This window comes from Eublepharis macularius, chromosome 12 (assembly GCF_028583425.1).
Source record: "Eublepharis macularius isolate TG4126 chromosome 12, MPM_Emac_v1.0, whole genome shotgun sequence".
NCBI lineage: Eukaryota > Metazoa > Chordata > Lepidosauria > Squamata > Eublepharidae > Eublepharis > Eublepharis macularius.
Window position 1 is genome coordinate 70,214,998 of NC_072801.1, and position 27,279 is coordinate 70,242,276.

General features: G+C 41.5%; 2 protein-coding genes across 2 annotated transcripts; both read left to right on the forward strand.

The window, feature by feature from the left end:
• Positions 1-2,323: 2,323 nt before the first annotated feature.
• Positions 2,324-10,533, forward strand: LOC129339736 (vomeronasal type-2 receptor 26-like). Its single transcript, XM_054994318.1, has 5 exons — positions 2,324-2,463; positions 2,986-3,277; positions 4,823-5,050; positions 6,694-6,820; positions 9,632-10,533. Exons 1-5 carry the CDS (start codon positions 2,324-2,326, stop codon positions 10,531-10,533), a joined length of 1,689 nt encoding a protein of 562 aa, XP_054850293.1.
• Positions 10,534-15,647: 5,114 nt separating this feature from the next.
• LOC129339737 (vomeronasal type-2 receptor 26-like) lies at positions 15,648-24,419 on the forward strand. The gene is made up of 6 exons (XM_054994319.1): positions 15,648-15,943; positions 18,814-19,105; positions 19,228-20,085; positions 21,520-21,747; positions 22,850-22,976; positions 23,512-24,419. The coding sequence occupies exons 1-6, from the start codon at positions 15,648-15,650 to the stop codon at positions 24,417-24,419; spliced, it is 2,709 nt and encodes a 902-aa protein (XP_054850294.1).
• The last annotated feature ends 2,860 nt before the right edge of the window (positions 24,420-27,279 follow it).

Below are 27,279 nucleotides of genomic sequence, written 5' to 3' on the forward strand. Positions count from 1 at the left end.
ACAGGGCCTTAGGGAAGACACCAAACACCCTTCCATCTATGAATAAAGACTATGATACAAAGGCAGCGTATGTAGAAAGTAATTCTAGATTTATCCATATCCCACCCTTCTTCCATGTACATGGAGTCTTCCTATTTTATCTTCAGAACAACCCTGTAAGGTAGATGAGACCAATAAATTATGTTGACTACCGATATAAACATTGCAGGCCGAATCCAACCAGCTTTTCCACTGATTTAAAAAAGAGGACCCCTCCCTCACATTTCTATCCCAAAAGGCCAAATTAGGTTTCATGGTACTTGTATATTGAAAAATCATGTGGAGTGGAGCTGAAGGAAAGAGAATAGGGAAAAGTTGAATGAGACAGTGGCATGGATCCAACCTTGTGTTTAAATATAGTTCTCATGTTCACTGGCCTTTGTCAGTGTGATATCAGCTGGACATATGCTACATTCTCCATGTTATCATTCAAAGGTATAATTAGAAGTTTTGAAGGGATTTCAAGAACAAAATTCTATGTGTGTTGTCATGTGTCGTGCCAGACAAGAGGCCAACTCTTTGGGGAGATTGTGACTAGTTCCCCAATTGCTGTCAAAATTACTGGTTTCTCTTCACTATCTAGCAAACTTCCAGAGACTGCTAACATGACTTACCCTATAAATAATTCCCATCCTGATCAGAACATGAATTAGAAGAAAAGCCGGGCCTCTGTCGGTCTTTTGTAGGATCATTTCCTTTCTACATTCTTGGGTATGTTTTCCTTAATCTCTCATGATTTTTAACATTAAAATTCATATGCCTCTTCACTTTCTATAGTAAATGCAGTATATCTTAGTTTTGTAGAGTGAAAAAAAAAATCTCAAAATAGAGGTTATAAGTCATTTACTCACAGTGACATAGTAGATAAAGAGGGAGTTGCAGGCATGTCCCTTAATTTTATTCTATTTTATTTATTTCATTTATACCCTACCTATCTCCCCAATGGGGACTCAAGGTGGCTCACATCATTCTCTTCTGCTCCCTTTTATCCTTACAGCATTCCAGGGAGAGAGGTTAGACCATGAGTGTATGACTGGCCCAAGGTCATCCAGAAAACTCCCATGGCATAACAGGAATTTGAACTGGGGTCTCTCCCAGATCTGCGTCCAGTATTCAAACCACTACACTAGCTGGCTTTTTTGGTCAAGATGGTTGCAAAGTTCTGCACATAGGCCATGAGCCTTCCTTTTCTATTGGTTTTCTAGCTCATCAACTTTTTAAAAAGAGTGTTTTAAAAGAGAGTAAAAAGAGAGTAAAAAGAGTGAGAATTTTCTAAATTTTCTTTGAACTTTCACGCAAAGCTCTTTCTATTTCTATGTACAAAACTGTCTGTGAGGACTTATTTTTCAAGAAACAGACGTCATTTCCAAGGAACAGCCCATTTGTCCTGAGATAAGATTATAAGGGTCTAAAGAATATTCACAGAAACTGATGAGCAAGAGGTAACCATTGATACAGCTGACAGTGTGATCCAGCAAGCCCCATTGAGTAGATGAGCATGATCCAGAGTAGACCTGCTTACAGTTGCTCTCTCCATGTACTGAAGCAGCCATCTGCTATTTTAGGATGGTGTAACAAAAGTAAGCAGACAACGCTGTATGGGAAACATTGGTCGCTGTAGTTCAACAGAAACCTTTCAAAAACAAAATCCAACGGGAGGCTGCTGAACTGGAATTCATATGCAAATTTGACTCTGTCAAGCTGGGACTGAATAGGGACTATGAATGGTTATCACATTATCACAGGTAACAGATTTCCTTTACAGAGGCGGGGTCTGGGGGAGCTCAGTGGCACCTGGCGTGGGCTTTTGGGGACCACAGTTCTCTTTGTCAGATGCATCTGGCAAGGAGAGCTGTGGTTATCGAAGGGTCATACTGCATTGGAATTGGATGGTCTAGCTGTTTGGCTGCTACAAACTAACAGGGAAACTCCTTTGAAGCCAACTGATCCACACACCAAAAGGACATGTTTACATATACTAGCAAAGGAATGTTTTGGTTGCACCCTCCCCCCCCTAATTGCCTCTTCTCTCTCCCCCCCTTCTCCTCCCTCCTCTTCTATATTTGACCAGTCTCTGTATCATGCATCTGATGAAGAGAACTTGATTCTCGAAAGCTTATGCTACAATAAAATTGGTTAGTCTTAAAGGTGCTACTGGACTCTTTTTGATATTGGAATCTTTGTCTGTGCAGGAAATATTGTTATGCAGATGGGTTGGGGGTTGATACTGCTTCTTCTGTTCCTGCATTATACTATTGGCAAGACACATTCTCGTATTTGTACCATGTATGATGATCCTATTCCTCATGAATTTTATCAGCCAGGACTCCTTCTCTTTGGTCAGATCGTTGCTCACATCTTTGTGTATCAACAAACGCCAGTTTTCACAGAACAGCCCAAGCTGACATTGATCGGAGAACCTCTGTAAGGAATTCCCTTTTCCCTCTCTGTAATCTGTTTAGACTATAGTAAATGAGACCAAAATGTTCAGTAGTACTTTATTTATTGGTTCAGTTAGAACATTTCTATCCCATCTTTCTGCCCAGTTAGGCCCCTCAAGCTAACAACGTAAAACACAATTAACAATCAACTTTAAAAACAGAACACGAATGTATGTGTAAACTAGATATAGATGGAGGAAAGGTGTCATGATAAAGCCTGATCTCATCGGATCTCAGAAGCTAAGAAGGATCAGTACTTGGATGGGAGACCACCAAGAAAGACTCTGCAGAGCAAGGCAATGGCAAATCACCTCTGCTTCTTACTTACCTTGAAAGCCCCAGCAGGGGTCTCCATAAGTTAGTTGTGACTTAGTGGGTACTTTACAGACAGACAGACAGACAGACAGAGACAGAGAGATAGCTGCCATTATTTTTTATAGTTATAAAGAAGAATGGGTCACCTCAGCACTGTTTGTTCTTTCATAAATTACCTCTCTTATTGCAGTTCAGTTCCAAAGTACTATCAGCATATTTTGGCTTTGGCATTTGCTATAAAAGAGATCAATGAGAATCCTATCCTTTTGCCAAACATCACTTGGGGTTTCCATATTCTCAGCAGCTACTACCTGCCAAGGATGACCTATAAAGCTACTTTGAACTTACTTTCCACACAACAAAAACATATCCCTAATTTCAAGTGTGATACCCCAAACAACCTTGTTGCTGTCATTGGGGGACACACCTCTGAAGCTTCGACCTACATGGCCACCATTTTAGCCGTTTACAAGATTCCACAGGTAGGCCATGCACGTGGAAATTTCAGAAATATAGCATAGAGTTGAATATTATCTTCCAGTTCATCCGAACATACATCTGCATTTTCTTTCAGTTCATTTATGGAACATTCCCCCCAGTGGAGGGGGGCAAAATGCTATTCCCTTCCTCTTATGAGATGGTCCCAAATGAAGCCGTCCAGTATATGGGGGTTGTCCGCTTACTTCATCATTTTAGATGGACATGGATTGGACTTGTGGCTGTAGACGATGACACTGGAGACAGGTTTTTGCAGACGGTAGTGCCTTTACTTTCACAAAATAGAATCTGTTATTCCTTTATATTAAGAACACCAAAACAAGCTTACATCGATGAGCTCTTTCATGTGATTGCAATGACGCACAAGCAATATCCAGTTCTCGTGGAGAGCAAAGCCAGTGTCTACTTTGTATATGGAGGGTCTACATTTCTCCAAATTTTGAGAATAATATTCTTTGCAGCAGAAATGTGTTCATTTCCACCACTGCACAAAGTGTGGGTTGTTACTTCCCACTGGGACTTTGAATCACTATCCATTCAAAGGATCTGGGATATAGAAATGTTCCATGGTGCCCTATCCTTTGCAGTTCACTCAAATCAGCCACCAGGATTCCAACAATTCCTTCAGGTCATAAGGCCTTCATGGGCAGAAGGAGATGGATTTATCCAAGAATTTTGGGAACGGGCATTTGATTGTTTATTGAACATTTCCAATGGCAATCAAGAGAATAAGGCAACCTGCAGCGGGGAAGAGAATCTGGAAGACCTTCCGGGGATTTTGTTTGAAATGAGCATGACTGGCCACAGCTACAATGTCTACAATGCTGTCCATGCTGTGGCACATGCTTTACATGCCATGTATAGCTCTGGATCCAGGCATAGAAGATTAGTGGAGGGAGAGAAGTTGGTGTCTTGGAACATTCAGCCATGGCAGGTAATTCCACCCTTAACTGTTTTTTGTTTAATGCAAGCTGGACCATCTTCCATAGCAGGTAGAGTCAACTTCTATCAACATATAAACATATGGATATTCTAGGACATGCTGTTTAATAGTTACCATGTATGCATTTAGTCATGTAAGCACTTGTCAACACTTGCTGAAACTAGCTTCCATACGTTATTAACAGATGTTAAAATACTTGAGTCAGGGGTATCAATTCTTTAACACAGAATGAAAGGTCATGCAAACGGTTGTTGAAAATAAAGTGCATTCAGCCACAATCGTCTGATTCTATAGAATCTGTAATGTAAACAATCCCAGTTTCATTACTGTTCCAAAATTCTACTCATCTGAATGTCTCCGTCAATTTTGGAGTTCCAAAGAATCTTGTCTTAGTTCCAACTGGAAATAATGAATTAGCATGAATTGTATCACAATTAGAAATACACACAGAGAAAGCAAAAGCATGAGTATAGCAAAAGCATGCGTATTCTAAATGGTTAAAAAATGGACGATCTTGATGTTACCATTTTAAATTGTGTTGTAAAGACATTAATTACTTATTTGTCTTTTTTCTGTTTTAATCTAGTTTCATCACTTCCTAAGAAGCATATATTTCAACAACAGTGCAGGGGATACTGTGCATTTTAATGAGTATGGGGAATTAGTTGAAGTTTTTGATGTAACAAACTGGATGACTTTCCCAAATGCCTCATTTGTTAGATTAAAAGTGGGAAGACTGGATCCACAGGCTTCTTTGGGCCAAGAGTTAACCCTGAATGATACTCAGATTGTGTGGCACAAAAACTTCAACCAGGTAGGAGAGAGATGAAGATGCCTCCGTCTGCAACAGATTTAGAAATTTTCCATGTTAAACATTTTATCTTTCCAACTAACTAGTAAGTGTTGAATTTAGCAAGGTAGCTTTTGGTGACTAAAACATAGTTCCTTTCCTTATTGGTAACCAACCAAGTTGCCGATATGACCATATCTCCGTATGTACATTTTCTCCACATGTTCATGTCCACTCTTGTGAGAGAGATCACAATTACCTTTGGACTCTATCGGCCTGTCTCAGAAAGAAAGGAAGAAAAATCAAATAATTGTACTTCCTTCATTATGACCAATTTGGATATACAAATTAATCAGGGCTTTTTTCAGGGGGAACACGGGGGAATGGAGTTCCGGAACCTCTTGAAAATGGCCACATGGCTGGTGGCCCCACGCCCTGATCTGAGCGACGCAGAGGGCAATCTAAACTCCCCTCTGCCTGGAGATCAGGGGGCAGGGCCACCAGCCATGTGACTATTTTCTCTGAGGGCAACCCACTGAGTTCCACCACCTCTTTTCCCAGAAAAAAAGCCCTGAAATTAATAATAACCCTGTTCAAATCATTGAAGTGCATTCCAGCTTTAATCAATCTAAAAGGTATTGTCAAAGGCTTTCATGGCCGGAGAACGATGGTTGTTGTGGATTTTCCGGGCTGTATAGCTGTGGTCTTGGCATTGTAGTTCCTGATGTTTTGCCAGCAGCTGTGACTGGCATCTTCAGAGGTGTAGCACCAAAAGACAGAGATCTCTTAGAGTGGAACTACAAGTGACAAAAGGCACAGGTTGGACACTTGTCAGCTTCCCTCAAGTTTTGATGGGAAATGTAGGCATCCTAGTCTTGCAGCTTGGCTCTCTGACTGCTGTCCAATGGACTTTTCAAATGTCACTTGTCCAACATTCCGCCAAGCTGCCTACATTTCCCATCAAAACTTGAGGGAAGTTGACAAGTGTCCAACCTGTGCCTTTTGTCACTTGTGGTTCTGCTCTCAGTGTCACAGTGACACTGAGAGATCTCTGTCTTTTGGTGCTACACCTCTGAAGATGCCAGTCACAGCTGCTGGCGAAACGTCAGGAACTACAATACCAAGACCACGGCTATACAGCCCGGAAAATCCACAACAACCAGTCTAAAATGATTCAATATTATTTTTGAAAATAAACTGGTGGTCAAATTTCATTCCTGAAGCACCATTGTCAGCTAGATAAACACTTGCATATTCTGGGCATGAATGTCGCAAAATGTTTTGAAACCCAGTGTCTAAGAGCTGTGTGGGAATCAGTAATTTATCACATAGGCCTACATATTTTGGGTTGTATTGAAAAATATTACCACCTTCTTCTATTCCAGGATCACAGTATGAGCTCTTTGGCATTATCAGTCCAAGTCATACCACTGCTTGTGGATGCTCCATTGGTACTATGCTGTGGTTTGGATCCCACCACCTGTTCCTTTCTGTAACATCCAGTTTCCCTCCTCATTGTTGCTTCCATACTGTATGACTTTTCTCCATGTGGATCCCACGTTCCTCAGCCTAGCCGTTAAAATATCCTCCCTGTTTTTTTTTCTCCAGTAGAAAGTTGATGGGATCCAACCCTTTGTGTCCTAATTGCCTGTTACATTTATGAACAGGTGCTGCCTATTTCTGTGTGCAATGGCCACTGCCATCCTGGCTACAGAAAAAGAAGGAAGGAAGAAGAGGAATTTTGCTGCTATGATTGTGCTTCATGTCCAGAAGGGACGATCTCTGACCAGATGGGTAAGATTGAAAGCAATCATATTCCATAACAGACAATGATCAATAATACAAATGGTGGTTCATATAATCAGAGATCTGAAAGGTATGGGAAGACCTGCCATTCATAGATTGTCTTCCTTCTATATTTACATGTCCAAGGGTTGTGAACTCTTGAGCTTGTCACTGATCTGAGAATTTTCCTCCAATGTGCCAAAAATAATTTGGTTCTACGATACAGGCTAAATATCCCCCAGTGGGTCCTTTCAAGGTTTCACCGCTATTATATTCTGTATAGAGAGTTATCCATTAAGGCTGCACTTACATATGTTTTGTAGGGCTTGCATGTATTCCTCATATACCAACATGGACTTAAAGTCATGGAAATTCAGGAGAACATTTTCATAAGGGTAATAGGACTATAGTCTTACTGTCTGTGAAGTATTACATGTTTTCATTTCATTGTTTATTGTATGTGTAATATTGTTGTACTGTTTCATTTAAAATGTGTAATCATCCTTGAGTCTCAATGACGGAAGACTATAAATGATGTATATGAAAGGAAAGAAAGTAATCTTTTCATCCACAGTAAAATAGTTCTTATTTAAATAATATCTTTTTCAGAATTGAAAGTACCATACATATCTTTTCTAAATAATTCTTACAATAAACATATAAGTCAGGTCCATGGGTGGGATGCAGCCAACTTCTCCACTCAATCTTGCCCACTTTTTCTCCTTGGCCCCTTGTCCACATGGCCTTTTGTCCATATAGGACTGAAAGCATCGTTGGGTGCTCAAATGAGTTCTTTCCTCTCCTTTTCACCAGAGAAAAAGCTGTCCGGATCCCTCCTCATATTCACATGAGCAAAAAAAGGTTTGCCATTGCTTTCCTATACACAGCACTCATACTCTTTTACCCCAAAACTAACCATTGCCAATCCTGTTTAGCTTCCAAGCTCTTACAAGTTTAAGATAATCTGGACTATTTTGGCCTCTACAAAAAACAAAGTGACAACCCTATAAAGTTCCCTCTCATTGGAGATCAAAGAAAGAGATATGCCATTCTATGTGGGTTGCAATAATAAGAACAACTACAATAATCTATGTATTAAAAGTTTGCTTTCAGAATTATCATAATGAAATAAGTGAGATGCAGTGATATTTTGGCACTCCCGGCTGCAGCAGCGCTGCATAAGACGGGGGCCATGTTTTGCCTGCTTGCCTGGGAGAGAGAAAGACTCCCTTCCCAGGCATACGGGTATCTGGCTGGGGGCGGAGCCAGTGCCTTAGAAGGCGGCTCCACTCTCCCGGCCACCAGTTGCTGCATTTGCTCAGCACACCCACCTCGCCCTGTCATAGTGCAGGATTAGCCGGCTGCCGTTTCCAGAGCCAGGTAGGAATTTTTTGCCCCTGTTACCTTATTGGCTGTTGGTTTGGGGTTTTTTTTCACCTACCTTGCAGTGTGGGCAGAGGTTGATGGTTTTGGCCAGGGTGGTGCCATTTAGGTTCTCTGGCAGGAGATTATCGGGGAATAGGGAGTGGGCCGGTGAGCACCCACAGGCGTTTCCCCCATACGTGGAGGAACAGGGTCTGCCATCAGTGCAGTATGCTTGTGACGGCTACCACAGCACAGGCAGATGCCTGCGGGGATCCCCAGGAACAAGTCCTTCCCTCATGCTGTATGGCTGGGGCATTAGGAGCTTGATGGGGGGATCCGTTAGCCTGGCTGGCCGGGTTGCAGCCATTCTATGGATGGCCTGCACCCTGGGCTTTGGGGCTTGCCCAGACAGGCCAAGGCAGTGGTCAGGTGTGACCCTGTGGCTTGACCTGTACTGCATAGTCGGCCCTTGCCATAGTTATAGTTATGCTATGTTATTGTTATATTAATAAACGGCCATTTATCTCCAAGCCTGTGTCTGTCTCTTATTCCGGCTAAGCTGGCAATCTATTCCACTGAAAACTAGTTAAAAATGGTTTTGTTGCCCACAATAACAACAACAATGATGACGACAATGATAACAAAAATAAAAATGATGATGATGATGATGATGATGATGATAAAGGTGAAATTGTTGGGTAAAGAATTCCAGATTTTAAAAGTTTACTGTGAGAAGCTTGGGTAATGGGTGAAAGACACAGCTGAAGGAGATAGCACTTCCCTCCATGATATATTCATGTGTCTAAAGAGATCAAACTGACCACAGAGTGTGCATTCATAGATCCACAGAATGAATCTAGGGACAAATAGGGGCATTTCCATTTTTTCCCCAAATTGGTAAATATATGAGTATTTCTTCCTATATTACATATAAACCTGAAAGAAGTTCCAAGATTGCATTTAAAAATCTGAAATCTTAAAAAAAAAAGAGGATTAACACACCCAAGGTAATAGAAAAAACACCTGTAGCTTAAAAAAAAAATAATGCTCATTGCAGCCATTGCACAACTAGGACAGGCTTGGAACCAACCACTGCACAACTTTATTTGGCCTAGGAGTGACCACCATGCAACTAGGGCTGCCCAGCTTAGTCTTCAGGCAACCTCTATACAACTGAACCCTCCCCATGTTCACATTGGAGAGTATGGGGAAATGTGCCTTCCTAAAGACTAGCTGGGGAGTTCATGGTTGAATGAAGTCTGAATAAGGGACTTCCCAGTTCACAACCAAAACTCGTAGATACTTCTCTAAAGAAACATGCTACAATTTACAACCTCATTTAGAACAGCAATCCCCCCACTCAATTATCATTTGCTAGTCCAGTTTATGGGACTATTTTCTCCTAGATGTTAGATTCACAGCATTGAAATGTTTCTATAACTCCTCCTTTTTCAGATATGGATGAGTGTGTCAAATGTCCAGAAGAGCTCTATCCCAACAGCCATCACAACCAATGCCTCCCCAAGATTATAGCCTATCTCTCATATGATCAACCACTCGGGTTCATCTTAGCTATGTCGGCTATTGCTTTCTCTTTGATCACAGCTTTGGTGTTTGGCACCTTCATGCAGCACAAGGACACTCCCATTGTCAAAGCCAACAACCTGAGCCTCACCTACATTCTTCTTATCGCCCTCCTTTTTTGCTTCCTGTGCTCTTTACAGTTCATTGGAAAGCCTGAAAGAGTCACCTGTCTTTTCCGACAAACTGCTTTCGGCATTGTCTTCTCTGTGGCCCTTTCCAGCGTCTTGGCCAAAACCATCACTGTGATTCTGGCCTTCACGGCCACCAAACCTGGATCCAAGGTGAGGACATGGATGAGGAAAAAAATGGCAAATTTTATTGTCTTCTCCTGCTCCTTTATACAAGCAGGTATATGTACTTTTTGGCTCAGTACTTCCCCTCCATTTCCAGATATTGACATGCATTCAACGAATGAAGAAATAGTATTGGAATGCAACGAGGGCTCAGTGTCTATGTTTTACTGTGTCTTGGGCTACATGGGCTTCCTGGCCATTGTCAGCTTCACTGTGGCTTTCCTGGCCAGGAAGTTGCCTGACAGTTTCAATGAAGCCAAATTTATCACTTTCAGCATGTTGGTCTTTTGCAGTGTTTGGATATCCTTTGTTCCAACCTATCTTAGCACCAAAGGAAAATATATGGTGGCAGTGGAGATCTTCTCCATCTTAGCCTCCACCGCTGGCTTATTGGGATGCATTTTTTCTCCCAAATGCTACATCATTATTCTAAGGCCTGAATTAAATAAGAGGGAGCAGTTAATAAAAAGGAACAAATGAATGGATTTAAGTTTCTCTTTGAATTTTCTTCTTATGCCTTGCCCTTTTAATATGTCACTTGAGAGGGATTACTGTTGAGAGGACTTGCATGATTAGAAAACTGCCACACTGAAGACTTCTTGTAAAATTGCCAGGAGACTTCTCACTAACGTGATTCATTGCCTGCTGGAAACTGAAGCACTGGTGAGCGGGAATGGGGGGAAGGGTATGTGTGCCGGCATTGCACAGGCATGCTGACATCATTTCTGGTTTTCACCATGATTCAACCATGGTGAAAACCATGGTTTTTCACCATGAAAAATCCTAGAACGTTCCAAGATGTCATTTCTGGTTTTCATTGGAAGTGACATGAGTGTACCAGCATCCTGCTGACATTCCCTTCACCACCTTATTAAATGCTACCAAAGGTTGCCAGCTCTGGCCAAGCAACACAAGGACCTATTATCATCAAAGAACACATCATATCATGAAGAAAAAAAATCCGTTCAAAATCTACCTCTTGCATTCTGGTTGGCCAACATAATTGTGGATCCCCCATTCTTTTGTGGAGCAGAAGGCATCCACTTGACCAGGCTGGAGGATATTTAAGCCTTGTGCTGTCGAACCAGCTGGCAAGGGGGCAGGATCTCAGAGAGGCCCACCTGGCAGATTGTGCTTTATCAATGGTTCAGTGATGTAGATTATCAAAAATCTATTCAGCCCATATATCACTACGTTGTGTCTTTAGTGGGAGGGAAGGACAAGAGCAACATACATCCATATTTACATGAGCTGTGAAAATGAAGGCTGCTTCTATTTATTTCCAAGTGGATTGGAATGGCTTCTTTAAAAAATGTGGTTTTATTATAATAAAGCACCATTTTCAAAGAGCACTCAAGCAAGCAAATAGTAGAATCAAATAAATGCATATGTAACCATGAATGGGAGGGAAGGCAGCATGGTATTGTAAGCCACCCACTAGGACCACAGTATTAACACACACTGCCCCGGCAAGTCAGGAAGACAGTTGCCATCTCCTGGGCAGGAGATTGTAAAATACTGAACTGTGGGTTGATAGAGTTTGTCACTGTGATCATGGTAGTATTGAAACAGTTTCACATGTCCTGCTGTATTGCCGACTATATGCAGACTTGCATTTGAAATATTTAGAAACAGAATTCGTTAATATGAGGGGCTTCCCGGATTCTTTAAAGGTCTTTCACCTTCTGAATGACTCCCTGCCTGAAACCACTGAGAATGTAGCAATGTTTATATGGCTATAAAATTCCGTCAGGAGTGGTTCCAGAAGTAACTTTGTTTTTCTATGTTTCTTGTATTGTGAATATTGTGCCAACTGATGCTAATAAAGGTTAACTGAACTGAACTGAACTGTGGGTCATGGGAACAGTGAGCTAATAGCCTCACAGCCCCCTGGAGTTTGGGCAAAATCTACAGATCAAAGAAGTGATCTTTTAGAGTCCCTGAGTCCTCTGATCTTCCCCTGTCACCTCTTCCCTAATTAATGGCACTCAAGAATCTGAGAGCTTCTTCCTGTCCCATGCTCAGTGAGCTGTCAATCAGCCTTTTGGTTGTGATTGTTTACTCAAAGATGCTGGATCACACCTTGTCTGGTTTTATTGCCTTACAATGCTGGAGCCAGCTTGGTGAATTACTATTTTAAGCAAAAGACTTCATCCTGCCCCAAAGGATGGATTTTTCCTATAAATAGGGCTGCTTCCAGCCTCTGTGTGTGTGTGCGTGTGTGTGTGTGCATTTTCACTGCACATCCTTGGACTTCTGCTCTGAGCCCCTTTTCCCCTCTCCTTGCTGTGATGTGCTGGACACCCCAAGCCCCTTCCCTATGGACTTCTCTTGCCTTCAGGATTGGTAACTATGGTTTTCTCTCTGCACTGCTTTCTTGTTCAGTGCTGTGTGAGTGCTGTGTGTATTCTGTGCAAGTGTTCTTCTATTGCTTCTTTAATAAAAGCCACTCCTGTTGAACATCTGCCTGTTTATTAAAAAGTTCTCCAAGGATAAGCAATCCTGGTATACATTGGTTAAAAGAGCCTGCAGTTACACCCGCTTGCAATCTCTCCTTACTGCTAATTTCCCCCAACAAAACTTGCAAGGAGAAAACCACCTCTTATGGTAAACTGTATAGCCCAATCTCATCAGATCTTGGAAGCAGTCAATACTAGGACAGGAGACCGCCAAGTAATTCTCTACAGAGGAAAGCAATAGCAAACCACCACTCTTTTACCATTATGGGGGTTGTCATCATTTGGTTGCATCTTGAAGCACATGTGTATGTATTAGTGGACAGACTGGAGATGGTATAGTTTGGCAGAATTAAAGTACCTGGGGGCAAGATAAGCAGTAGGCATTTGAAAGAATGTGAAAACCTGGAGACATCCAAAGAAGGGGGTTGAGAATTGAGATGCATTTGTAGAGATGCAGTGTTTGTAGAGGACTATGCAATAGAATCTGGATTGTATTGGGACAGTGAGTCAGATCAGAATACAAAACTTGGCAGCATCAGGTACATCAGATTCTGGGATTCTCCCACCCATGCAAAATGACACTATTTAAGGGGGAATTTTTTTTTATTCAGAAACAGAGGCATAAACAGCTGCACTGCTTCACCTATATAAATACCCACTCCGCACAGCGGCTCTTAGCCCTGGCAGGGAGAAAGATGGGCAACTCTTGGTTCACTTGTAAAGAAAATTAAAAAAACAAACAAACAAACAAACAAACTGAAACATGCAATTGAGAAGAGCTACATCATGCCTCATATAGTTTTCAGTCCTGAGCATTTTTTCTGCCCTTGTTCTGTTAAAGGATGTCTGCTGTGTCGGTGGAGGGGGCAACACTGGAAAAAAAGTTAATAGACTCAAAATTGTCAGCCAACTTCAGAGTGACTGTAGGAGTTGCAGCACCAAACACAAAGAGAAATGGAACATCCTAATCCAAGCAAATGCCAGAAACCCCTCCTGAATTTTCCATTGAAAGCCATGATTTACTCTAGCAGGCATAACTCATCTTATAATAAATCTAGGAACCTCAACATTGGCCATGAACTTCTCAATGATAGTGGAAGTTGCAGTTCCCCAAATGAAGCTGATTGAATATCATGGCCCACGTTTTTGAGAGAACCTCCCAAATTCTATTTGCAATGGAAGCCAATGTTGACTGAAGGAGGCATAATTCATCTGAAAATAAAGCTAGAGTCCACAAAATGGGCCTCCAGAATGATGGTGGGAGTGTCAAACTTAAAGAGTATTGAAACCCTCCAGAACCTCCAGAAACCACACCATACCCCACTTTCTGCTTCAGAGGCCATGACTTACTCTGGAAGGTGTAACTGATCCCAAAAGAAAGCTAGGCATTTGAAAATCAGTCACCAAATTCAGAATGATGATGGGATTTGCACAGACAAAAAATGAAGGGAATTGGGACATCCTGGTCCAGGTTATCTCCAAGAGGCCCTGATGCTACATGCAATGGAAGCAAAGGTTGTCTGTGGCAGGCAGAACTTACTGAAATAAAGCTAGGAGTTTCAAAATTGGCCACTGACTTCAGGGGGATCATGGGAGTTGCAGTACCAAAAATATAGTTCATCAAAACACCTGGTCAGAGAAATCAGAGAAACTCCTCCCCTCTCCTATCGGCAATGGAAGCTAAGGTTCTCTGCGACAGGTATAGCTTATCAGAAAATAAAGCTTGGGGGTTTAAAACTGATGAAAGTGGATTGGCAACCCCAGAGTGATGATGTTGCTGCCTGTGTGATCAACCATAGAGTTCTGAATGAATGCTAGAGTGTAAAGCCCAGCTCAGTGATGTTACTTTTGGGCTGCTCCATAAGTCCCTGCCTCCCCCATTTCCTGCTAGTTACCAGGCCCAGCCTGACTACCTATGCCTCATTTGACTTTAATGGGCTTGGACAGCAACTGCCATGTCTATAACAACTATAAAGGTCATCAGTTCATGGAGAAGCGGCTTAGACACAATTGTCATGGGAAATCTATATGTCATCCATAGTTTGAGGAAAAAATCAGAATTTATGAATTATCAAAGGTTAAGCCCATATTTGTGTCTATTTTCAGCTTGTTCTATACTCTATACAGGTCATAAACTGAGTGTGTGTGAGAGCCAGTGTAGTATATGGTTAGAGTATCAGACTAGGATCTGACAGATCCAGGTTAAAATCCCCACCCTGCCATGGAATTTCACTGGATGACCTTGGGTCAGTGACATACTCTCAGCCTAAACTGCCTCGTTCTAACCTGAGGATAAAATAGAAGAGAAGAGATGGATATAACCCACTTTGGTTTGGCATTGGCTAACCAGAGTTTTCCTTTCATTTTGTGCCAACTCTCAGACCTTTCTCCAATGAACAAATTAAATCAGCCTCCTGAACCTTATCACAGATCTAGTGAATATAGTTAGAACAGGCACCATTTCTGGAAGCCAAGAACAAATTTGGCCAAGTAACCAATTCTTAGGAAGGCTGGAGTCTCAAGCAGAGAAACTGTTTTTTTCCACGCACATACACAAAATTTATTTTTCCCCAAACTGTTTCATCATCTATCATTGTAGAGACCAATACATTGGGGAGTTGGTTGTCTCATTCCCCTAATTACTGTTTTCTTTCTTACAACCAAATGGATTTTCACAGATTACAAGCAAAACCCATAATATCTGCATCTGAAAACGTATCACATGATTTTTTATAGAAGCATGTCTAGAGAAAGGCAAGGCTCTGCTAGACTTTCATATCATAACTGTCCTAACGTTGATTCTTTCACCATTTTAAACACATACATCATACCCATGAAAAATGTAATCAGTATCCAATCTGCTTTTTTTGCATGGCTTCATAGAGTGACAGATTGTACATCATAAAAACAAGTATTAACAGGCAGAATCTTCAAAAGTTTTAACTGGCCAGCTGTTTACATATTGATCTGGCTTTGGACCAGAGCACACTCAGGGGACACAACGTTAAGAAATACTGGAGGAAAAGAATAAGAGACCATTGTTGGCTATTATAAAGTTGCCGCATTAATACAGAGATCCCTGATAGGGAATGCTTTAATTTCAGACAACTGCCATTCAAGCAAGGCTGTAAGTGAATGGACGCCAGCCAGATAATTCAGAAGATGGAAGTATGGAGATTTTCTTCTAGAAGAGTAGTTTTTGTCATCCGTATCATGAGAGTAGAAGTGTTGCTACTTTTACTGCTGTGCCAGACTGCAGGCAAGATGCATTCCATGAACTGCCCGTTTCCTGAAGATCCTTTTCCTATTCTTCATGAATTTTATCAGCCTGGAGAACTTGTCATTGGTAGGATTCCATCTCACATCTTCTTCTTTGACAGCAGTCCTTCTTTCATGGAACAGCCCACGTGGATGTTGGCAGATAAACCTGTGTAAGAGTTGGGGGGGGTTACACTTTTTAAAAGATTTGTGACTATTTCTCCTATGAGTTTTTTCCCTGATGATTCTGATCAGTATTGATTCAGATAGAGACATGCATTTAAGAAACTGCAGGTTTCTTGTGATCTTTTCTGTATCAAATTGCCAATCCCTTCGTAAGAGGTACACCTCAACAATGATTTGGTTCATTTTGGGTATACCACACAGGCAAATACATTACCAGAAAATCTTGTCTTCATTATATTTTTATTAAAACATAATTTTAACATAGACTCACTTGTGTGTGTGTGTGTGTGTGTGTGTGTGGTGCCCTCAAAACATAGCTGATTTATGGCAACCCTGGTGGGGCTTTCATGACAAGAGACTAACAGAGGTGGTTTGCCATTGCCTGCCTCTGCAACCCTGATCTTCGTTGGAGGTCTCCCATTCAATTACTAACCAAGGCTGGCCCTGTTTAGCTTCTGAGATATGCTGAGAACTGGCTCATCTGGCTATCCAGGTCAGGGCATAGACTCACTTAAAAGAATATAATACCATTCACTGATTTTTACACAGATCATTGAGAGTAATTATTGCTTATCAAAAGTAAGATGGCTACAGTGAAGGAGCATATTCATAAGAAAATATATCAAATCAGTTTCCTGTATTTATAGGTTTTCAAAATAATCTTCTCACAATAGCTAGTGGTCTCACATTATAGAGCTTACATTCTTGGCTAACTAATTGTATTATTACTTCAAAATTAGTCTTGGCTAACTAATTGTATTACTACTGCAAAATTATCTATATTCAAACATTTTCTTAAAATATATAAAATCTGTATTAATTCATTCTAGTTTTTTATCATAACAAAGAATACCACAAATACGGATTACAAGATTCTTACACATTTGGCTATCTTCTGGAACCATTTTGATTCCATTTTGATTCATATTTACTTGGAAATTCTTGTCATCCCAAGCCAAGATGTATATCTATTGATAGTAACTAACATTATTTCTAACATAGTAAGTTGATAGTTTTCTTTTACTGCATTTTTCTTTAACTTTTTCTGAGACTTTTCTACTATGGGTTTCTGGTCTCCCAGTCTCATTGTGTAGCTGAGAGACTAGGTTAAGTAATATTCACATATTCTGAGCAACAAGATGATGTACTATAATGATGAATATTATATATTCTGAGCTGCATCATACAATTTATGAATAAATCCACATATTGAATAGATGGGGGGAGGACTTCTTTACACACCTGAAAGAAGTCCCAGATTGGCAGGAGGAAAAGATCTGAAACCTTAAAAAATAAAACATTGGAGAATTAAAACTCCCTCTGGATAATTGAAGCAACTCCTGTAACTTTCTTTTTAAGAAAAGATTTCTTGCTGAGCTCTCAAGAACCATTTCTGAGATTGCTAGGCACCCATAACAATAATGCTGAACCTTTGAAGATCTGGTTTCTGTAACTTGGAGCCCATATGTCCCTGGAAAAGGTCCCATTCTCCTCCATGCCATGTCTCTGATGGCTGATAACTTGCTGGGGACAAGTCTGGAGGAAAAACACTAGGGGATATCCCTGTTAACCAAGGTAGACTAAAGAACAGCAGGGATATAAAGTGCAGTCAAAAACTATTCAATTAATATATTTAGAATGTGTTAAAAGTGCAAAAGTGCAATACAATACATTCAATATCAATAAATATATCAGTAAATATTGCTATGCAAAATCAATTCATGTTTGTCTGTCCAATGAATTTCAAAAGTTCTGAAATGTTTTGTAATCACAGAGAGCACCAGGACATAAGGGGGATGGAATTCTGACTCGCTGGTCTCCACTAGGTGAATATAATGCCAAGAGGCAGAATTGCCGACGGGATGGTGCAGGCACGATTCTCCAATTCCCGTTTCGTACCACGTCTTCTTCTTGGGCAATATCTCTAGTGGTTCAGACCTTCCCCATGTTCCTGTGTGAAGTGCTCCAAGAGGCGATCATGTTGTGACAGACAGTCAAGTCTGGAGGCAATCACCAGAGATTCACTACCCACATACCTAGGCCCAGCTTGGCAGCCAAGGGGAGCCACCGTGCAAATCAGCCAGACATTTCTTAGGCAGAAGTTGCCAGGAGGAGGAAAGGCAGGAGAGCTGAAGACAGAGGGGAAAGTTTTTTGGTGAGTGGGAAATACAGAATGAAGCAGGAAAATGGGAGACGTTATAGAAAGGGGCAGAGAGAAAGGAAAGAGGAAAGTTGACCATGTTAACATGTTGTCCATGTTAATTTTCATTTGTTGTAATAAAATAAAAGTAATAATAATTTTAAAAAGATTAAAAGAAAGAGGAAACAGTGAGAGGAGAGGATACAGAGAAATACAGAGCAGATTGGAGGAAGGAGATAAAAGAGGAAACGAAATGATCCCTGCACATCCTTGGAGGTATTTAAGAAGAGGTTAGATGTCCACCAGACAGCAATAATGATCCTATGGCGCAATATGAAAGTATGCAGATTGGGAGAGGGAGGGCATGAAGGGATGAACCTGTGCTAGGTTCTCATGGCCCTTTCTTACATGTCCTGGGAAATGCCGATTGCCACTTTGGGGTCAGGAATTTTCCTTCAGGCCAAATAGGACAGAAATACTGGAGGCCTTTTGCCTCCTTGTGGGCATAGAGTTGGGTCATGGGAGGGTGGTGGTGAGGGGGGGGAGATAGCTGTAGAGGGTTTGGACTAGATGACCCTCGAGGTGCCTTGGAGCTCTATGTTTCTATATTTCCTTGCAGGTCCCCTGCTCATTAACATTCAGTGATCTGATAAAAAACCATCATGGCTTGTTCTTGCTCCATTAATTCAATCAAATAACCTGCAACTCTCTATGCAGTTCAATACCAAAAGAATATCAGAACATCTTGGCCTTGGCATTCGCTGTGAAAGAGATCAATGAGAAGTCTGGAATCTTACCAAATCTCAGTTTAGGATTCCACATCCTCAACAGCTACTACATTGCAAAGATGACCTACAAGGCCACCCTCAGCCTGCTTTCTACACAGCAGAGATTTATCCCCAACTTCAAGTGTGATCACCAGAAAAATCTCATCGCTGTATTTGGAGCTCTGGCCTCAGAAACCTCCGCCAACATAGCCACCGTTTTAGCCCTCTACAAGATTCCACAGGTCAGCAAAAGAAAAGGACAAAAAACACCTGAGTGTTCAGGTTTCAGAACAGGGTATGGAGATTTTAAAGTTTAGAAATCTTTAGGGTTTCATCTGAAAAATGACTATCCTTTTTCTTTCAGTTCACTTCTGGATCACATGCTCCACTGCATGGTGGAAAAATGCTGTTCCCTCATTTGTATCAGATGGTCCCAAACGAAGCCCATCAGTACATGGGGGTTGTGCGTTTACTTCTCCATTTCAGGTGGACGTGGATTGGGCTGATGGCGATGGATGATGACAACGGGGACAGGTTTTTGCAGGCTGTGGTCCCTTTGCTTACACAGAATAGGATCTGTTCCTCTTTCACACTGCGAATAACAAAAATGGCATTTATGGATGACTTTATAACAGTGGTTTTAAGGCTGGAAGAGCAGTATCGTGTTTTCTTGCAAAGCAAAGCCAATGTATATTTTGTGTACGGAGAGCCACCATCCCTGCACATTCTGAGTATGTTGCTGTCTGCCGCAGCAAAGTTTGCCTTGCCACCTCTGGGTAAAGTTTGGGTTGTTACGTCCCAGTGGGATTTTAACACGTGGTCTATTAACAGGATTTGGGACATCGAGGTTTTCCATGGGGCCATCTCGTTTGCAGTTCATTCCAGTCAGCCGCCAGGATTCCCAGACTTCCTTCAGATTGTTAGACCTTCCTGGTCCAAAGGAGACGGCTTTATCCAGGAATTCTGGGAGCAAGCGTTCAGCTGCTCTATGACAATGTCTGATCCGCATAAGGAGAATGAGAGAATATGCACTGGGGAGGAAAAGCTGGAGAGCCTTCCTGCAATTTTTTTTGAGATGCGCATGACTGGCCGCAGCTACAGTTTATACAATGCCGCATATGCTGTGGCACATGCGTTTCATGCCATGCACATGTCCAGGTCTAAACAAAAAAAAAAGATCAATGGAGGACAACTCAACTTCCAAAATATAAAGCCGTGGCAGGTATTTATCCTTGTATGACAAAGCTTTATCTTTAAGAATGTTAGCCCATTACCACTAGGAAAGCTGCCTGCCTGCCTGCCTGCCTGCCTGCCTGCCTGCCTGCCTGCCTGCCTGCCTGCCTGCCTGCCTGCAGAGGAAAGAAGGTAGTGGCATGGTTATTGGTGGGTGTCCACATTGGCAGCCATGGCAGTGGAGGGGCTGAGCAGCACAGGCTCCTGCTTTTCTTCCCTTGCTCACCTCCCCTGCCTGCCTGCCTGCTCCTCCTCCTCCGCTGCCTGCCTGCAATGCTGCCATATTGCTGTTGGAGAGGGGATGCAGTGGGAGTGGCAGCTTCCGCTCCTTATCCCCTGCCTGCATGGAAGAGGTGGTAGCAGAGGGGCTGGAAATGGCAGCAGGTTCTTCAGCAGTTCCATTCTCCTGGCTCCTCTGTTCCCTGGTCACCACGGGGTTTGGGCTGAGATTCTTTTGGGGTGGGGGGAAGATCCTTTTTAATTTTTTTTTTTTTGCAAGTTTAAGGGGTCTGTCCAGAATCCAGATTGTTCAAAAATCTCCCATCTCCCTATTTGTTTCCAGTCCAGGGGTTTAAGGATCTACACCAGGGTCCATGTTAATAATTATATATAACAGGGAGGGACCCATGAGACTTGCAGAGGGGATGCCAGTCCCCCTCACCTCCATTTCTTCCCCTTGTACTCGCACCTCCCTACTCTCTTGCCAGCAAAGCCAGTCTTTCTCTTCCTCCCTCTCCTCCGCCGTAACTCTCTTGCCAGCTCAGTTTGTCTCTTCTATTTGCTCTTGTGCTCGCTCGCTCTCATACACAAACACACATAAACACACACAAAAACTGTATTATTTGCTGCTGAGCTGCTGCCACCACAAACCATTGGCAGGAAACTCATGTAAAAGCAGTTGAAATTTCATAATGTCACTGAATCTCTATTTTTTTTTTAAAAAAAGTTCTCCCTCACTTTTCTTTGTCATTTTCAGATTCTTCTGCAAACTTGAGGGGGACATCTTTGTAGACAGATCTGCTTTCTCTTTTCATGACCCCAATCCATGGTTTTAAGTATGATCTATTGATGATGTTCTGTTTGATAGATGGCTCTGAGTTGTTGGAAATTAAAATAATTATCCCTGCACCTCCCCAATACGTATCCATATTGATGACCACTTGTATGTTCTCTATGGTTGCAATTCTACAAACACTTTTCTGGGACTAACTCTCTTAAAATTGAGCCTTTTAAATAGAATGGGACTTAGTTCTGATTAGACCTATTTAGGATTATTCCGTGCAAAATGGACTCTCCAATTAGCTTCCAAATTTGATTGTCATGTGTACTGAAGAAACAGGAACAAGTCAAGACCACTTTCAATTAAATTTAAAGGTTTTTTACACTGAATTGTGCCTGTCTTTCATTTTCTCTCACAACTTAGCTCCATCACTTTCTAAAATACATAGAATTCAACAACACTGCCAAAGACACGGTACGTTTTAATGAAAATGGAGAAATATTGGAAGGTTTTGACATTACAAACTGGATAACTTTCTCAAATAGCTCTTTTGTTCGAGTAAAAGTTGGAAGACTGGATCCTCAAGCTCCTCGGGGCCAAGAGTTGATGGTTAATGACGATCAGATTGTTTGGCATAAAAGCTTTAATCAGGTGAGAGACAATATTAGTTTACAAAATAAGTGGAAAGAATTCCATTTCAGTCATTTCAACGTTCTGCCTACCCTCTAGTTACTGAAATGTGATGGGATATATTGAATTATTTAAACAAAGCAAGCTCCCTTCCTTTGAAAAGAAGCAGGATAAAAATTTAATGTAAAGAAAATTCTCTGGTTTAGCTTTCAAATTTTCAATGTACTAATTGTTTTCTCCAACAATTCTATACTTTGCTTTCTGATGAACTTTATGTACATAACCCAACCTTTTTGTTTGTGGAAAGTCATAGCTGACTTATGCCACCCCACCCCCACACCCCAAGTGGGGTTTTCAAGACAAGAGACTAATAGAGGTGGTTTGTCATTGCCCATCTCTGCAATTCTGTTCTTCATTGGAGGTCTCCCATCCAATTACAAACCAAGGTCAACCCTGCTTAGCTTCTGAGATCTGATGAGATCAGGCTCACCTAGGCAATCCAGGTGAAGGTGAGCCAACCCTAACCATTTTGAAATCATCATGCATTCCATCTGCAAGGCTACAATTCTAAGAACATTTTCCTGAGACTAAGCCCTATTGAATAAAATAACTTATTTCCAGGTATACCATTTTAGAATTACTATCTGATTTGGCAGATGTGTCAGGGCATTTATTGAATACAGCAGCTGATTTCTGAAAACAAAATGTATCTATATCTCCCTTATAAGATACTTTTCTCATCAAAATATTTTCATGTTCTTTTAATGAGAATTGTCAGCAGTTTTTATGTTCACCATTTATGCTGTCTTTATTAGCAACTGGTCCACACCAGACAACAGTGCAGTGTTGTCTTACAAACTCTTACAAACCCATTGATTGCAATGTACTTAAAACAGTGTTACTCTTCTTAGGACTGTAACTGCAAAATGCTTATCATGTGCTACTTACAAAGGAACTCTGACTCTCAAAAGCTCATGCCCTGGAAATCTAGTTGGGTGTTAAAGTGCTACTGAACCCGAATCTTACTCTTTGGAGTTGTCATTCCATGGTAAAAGACACTGATATACTAGGCATTCTCTATAGACGTTTCTAGGCACTATCTTTCTTCTGTGTTTACTGATAGGTCTTGCCCATATCTGTGTGCAATGACAACTGCCATCCTGGCTATAGCAAAAAAAAGAAGGACGGAGAAAAATTTTGCTGCTATGACTGTGTCTCATGTCCTGAACAGATGATCTCTGAGCAGAAGGGTAGGAGAAACATAATATAGAAATGTTAGTCATGCCCCATCACAAACAATATTCAAGAAAACTGATATAATTCTGGGTCATGCATGCAAAAAATCTGGAGGAAATAGAAAATTTTGGAGTTCATAGATCCTCCTCCTTGGTCAAAGAGATTCCTAATTGTTCATTTCTCAAGGATGCAGGTTCGACTTTTGACTCATGAATGACATTGCTCAAATGTATTTGTTCTACATATGAATACTCTTCAACATGACTCACTAAGTTATTCAGTGCTGCTTGCTTGGATTCGGCATATGTCACTGTGGCATCAGATCCATAAGAAATTACCTTCTGAAATATAAATTCTGAATTACCTTCGAAATTATGTCAATAGTGTTATTCACTCATTAGAGTGGGGTGCAAAACTAGATAGTCTTGTCAAAACAAATGAGAAACCTCAAGTCCATTTTATCAGCAGCATTCTTAATATTCATATGATAGCCAGTTGTTGAACAAAGTCTTGAGATATTTAGATAGTCCTTCCATTATTTTTTTTCAGATATGGATGTCTGTGTCAAATGTCCAGAAGATCGTTATTCCAACGCACACCAAACTAAATGCATTTCCAAAGTTGTAATCTTCCTCTCTTACAAGGAACCTTTAGGGATCATCTTAGCTGTATTGTCTATTTCTTTCTCTCTGATCACAGCTTTAGTGCTTGGAATCTTCATTAAGCATCAGGACACCCCAATAGTCAAAGCCAACAACCGGAGCCTCACCTATATGCTCCTCATCTCCCTCCTGCTTTGCTTCCTCTGCTCTTTGCTCTTCATTGGACAACCTTTAAAAGTGACCTGCCTTCTCCGACAAACTACTTTTGGCCTTATCTTCTCTGTAGCCCTCTCCAGTGTGTTGGCCAAAACCATCACTGTGGTTCTGGCATTCACGGCTACCAAACCAGGATCTGGGATGAGGAAGTGGGTTGGGAAGAGAATGGCAAATTCCATTGTCCTTTTCTGCTCCTTTATTCAAGCAGGCATTTGTGTTCTTTGGTTAAGTACTTCCCTCCCCTTCCCAGATAAGGACATGCATTCACTGAATGACAAAATCATACTGGAATGTAATGAGGGCTCCGCTGCTATGTTTTACTGTGTCTTGGGCTACATGGGCTTTCTGGCCATTCTCAGCTTCACAGTAGCTTTCCTGGCCAGGAAGTTACCTGACAGTTTCAATGAAGCCAAATTCATCACCTTTAGTATGTTGGTCTTTTGTAGTGTTTGGCTGACCTTTGTTCCAACGTACTTGAGCACCAAGGGAAAATCCATGGTGGCTGTGGAGATCTTCTCTATCTTAGCCTCCAGTGGTGGTTTACTGGGCTGTATTTTCTCCCCCAAATGCTATATTATTATTCTAAGGCCTAAATTAAATAACAGGGAGCAGTTAATAAGGAGAAATAAAATAAAATAAGTTTCTTCTTGTGTCTTCATCCTAAGTATATACAAAATATCACTGGGAAAGTAAATATAGAGGACCCAACTGTAGTGGAAATTGTGGAAGAAGTGTGTCTTCCGAGGAGATAGTGGTCCCATAGTCCATCCATCTTGCCTAAAGAAAACCATCTTTGGCCTGTATGTGCCTCCTAGGATGTGCCTGATGCTGATTTTTGCTGATGCAGGCTCTTGCCAGATGGTGCTGATTCTTGCTGAGGTAAGCTCTGACCTCGCAAAGCGTATATCTTGATTAGGGGAGGACCAGGCAATCAGGGCTTGGATAAGTGCCAGGCGCTTGCCCTTATCAGTTAAATCACCAAGGCCAGCTTGACACTGACCGCATTCCTTGGCCTTGGTCCTCTGATCAATCATCCCTCCCTTTAATCAGGCTTTGTTAGGGAGGGTGGCAGGACCAGGTGAGCCTATGGACATGTTCATGTATATAAATCTGAGGCAGAGCCAGCAAGAATCAGAGCCTCGGCACGGACTTCACTGCAGAGAATGCCGTGTCGTATCGGGCCATCAGAAGTTTACTCTTTGCTGACAGGGGGCTCCTAGCAATTGCACAAGAGCGTGGAAGCATGGGTGATATCTTTCTCTTCTCTTTTGTTATTCTTCCTAGTCTATGGATGGTTTGTCTTGTACTTTATATATTATCTCACTGAGCACTGACTTTCTTTGTACTGTTTTATAACGTGTGTAATAAACTTTTTTTCTTCCCTCAACATCTGAGAGCTTATTGTGTCCAAATCTCCAAAAGAACCACTGCCCCTTGGCAGAACACCAACCCTCACAGAAAACTTTTCTAAAGCTTCTAATAGGGAAGGCCATAGACCAAAGATACGTCTGGCCATTCCCACAGTCTAACTGCAGGACTTCCTTCACACACTGCAATGCTATAGAAAGAAAATTATCTCACAGTTAAGATTACAGTCAGGGAACTTTTACAGCTTTTGGTTAATTTATGTGTTATATTTGGTTAATTTACGTGTTATGTGTTATTACTGTTTTTGTACATTGTTGTTGCTAGTGCTCCAACTTCATTTGTTTCTTTTGAACCATTTCAATGACATCTTTTCAGTTTTACACAACTGGACATCATTTTAATGTTCTCATTAACATTTGATAAACAATTGATACTGTCAAACTATGCATACATTGAGAGGAAAACGGCACAAGGAAACAGAAAATGGAATGAAAGGGACAACAGAGTGTGCCTTGTGTCAAAACATCAGGGCTGTCGGTTTCAAAACATCAGGAATGAGAAATGTGTGAAGAAACATACATCATTTATACGGTGTAGTGATTAGAGTGTCTACCTAGGATCAAAGAGACCCAGGGTTGTTGTGAGGATAAAATGGTGGAGGGAACAATATAAACCAGGGCCTTTTCCACACGGCTTACCTGTATGCAGCATGTCCCGGTAAATCGCGCAAAAAACATGGAAGATCGCATTTCCTTGCGCGAGATTTGCGCGATGTCATGTGTCGTCGTGCAAATCTCGCGTGAGGAAACGCAATCTTCCATGTTTTTTGCGCGATTTACCGGGACATGCTGCATACAGGTAAGCCGTGTGGAAACGGCCCAGTTTGAGGGCTTTCTGTGTGGTAGCACCATCTTGGTGGAATGCTCTTTCTGACAATATGCAAGCCCTGAGAGACCTATCTAACTTCCACAGAGCATACAAGGCAAAATTGTTTCAGAACTTTAACCAGCCATGATGTATTATGGAATCTTAGCCACCTGATTATGTTGTGAGTTTTTGTGTCTGTTTTGATTATTGATTGTATTATTGCAGGATCCCTCAATTGCAGAGATACGTCTTTTTTTAGTTTTAATATATAACATTGTTTTTTAATGCAGTAAATTGTTTTAAATGCTGTAAGTATTAAACACAAATAAAATTAAGCAAATAAGCCACTTTCTGTCTTCAGTGCGGAGAAACAAGAGGTATGACATTTGTTATTAACCTAATTTTGCCTCCGGATTTCCAGGAAGGGATGATCTCTGAGGCTGTTGCTTCATCTGTTATTACTGCAACTCTTTTGTCAGAGGCAGAGCTAGGGATGTCAGCTTTGTGTTGGGAAGTTCCTGGATATTGGGGATGGAGCTTAGGTTGATCAGGACTTGGGGAGGGGAGGGATCTCAACAGGGCATAGTGCCCTACAGAGAAGTCATTTTCTCCAGGGGAACTGACCTTTGTAATATGGAGATCAGTTGGAAATCGATATTGTCGTGAATACCTGATGAAAAGGGATCTGATCAGCTTTTCTGCAAGTGAAAAAAAAGGAAGAGGATATTCCCAGTAACCCCTCCCCCCTCCAAAGTATTTTAGGGATCATGAACAACACTCATGTGGGACAGCAAGGAGGAGAATCGGACAAGGCCAAGCAGGAGGGCTTCTGGGTAGAGAGATTCCACTGGGCATGCCCTAGGCCTGAAGGAAGGAGACACACCAGCTCTGGTTTCCAGCTCAGTATGTAGGCAGTGGAGTGAGGAAGAAGAGATAAAATAGGATGAAGCTCAGCAATACCCCTCTCTCCATCTAAGGCCCAGGGAAGATACTCATAAAATTCACAAGGGTCACTGTCTGAGAACTGAAATATTTGTGGTTTTCAGAAGGCCTGAGGCTGCTACTGATTTGCAGTATTTTTGTGTATTTCATAATTGTGCACACAAAGGTGTAAGTGGAAGGGAAACATTTATAGGAGGATTGAACATACGGGTCCAACTGCAAATAGAAATTGACTTATCACTGTGCATCAGGGCGAGCAGGAATTGCATTAAGCCTTAACTTGGAAAAATGTTCCTAAGATTTCAAGTGAGATCTGATATGT

Coding starts and splice junctions, on each gene's coding strand:
- LOC129339736 (XM_054994318.1), top strand. CDS start 2,324: ATGTATGATGATCCTATTCCTCATGAATTTTATCAGCCAGGACTCCTT. Junction 5,051..6,693: donor GGCACAAAAACTTCAACCAG/GTAGGAGAGAGA, acceptor ATTTATGAACAG/GTGCTGCCTATTTCTGTGTG. Junction 6,821..9,631: donor GACGATCTCTGACCAGATGG/GTAAGATTGAAA, acceptor CTCCTTTTTCAG/ATATGGATGAGTGTGTCAAA.
- LOC129339737 (XM_054994319.1), top strand. CDS start 15,648: ATGGACGCCAGCCAGATAATTCAGAAGATGGAAGTATGGAGATTTTCT. Junction 19,106..19,227: donor CCCTCTACAAGATTCCACAG/GTCAGCAAAAGA, acceptor TTTTTCTTTCAG/TTCACTTCTGGATCACATGC. Junction 22,977..23,511: donor GATGATCTCTGAGCAGAAGG/GTAGGAGAAACA, acceptor ATTTTTTTTCAG/ATATGGATGTCTGTGTCAAA.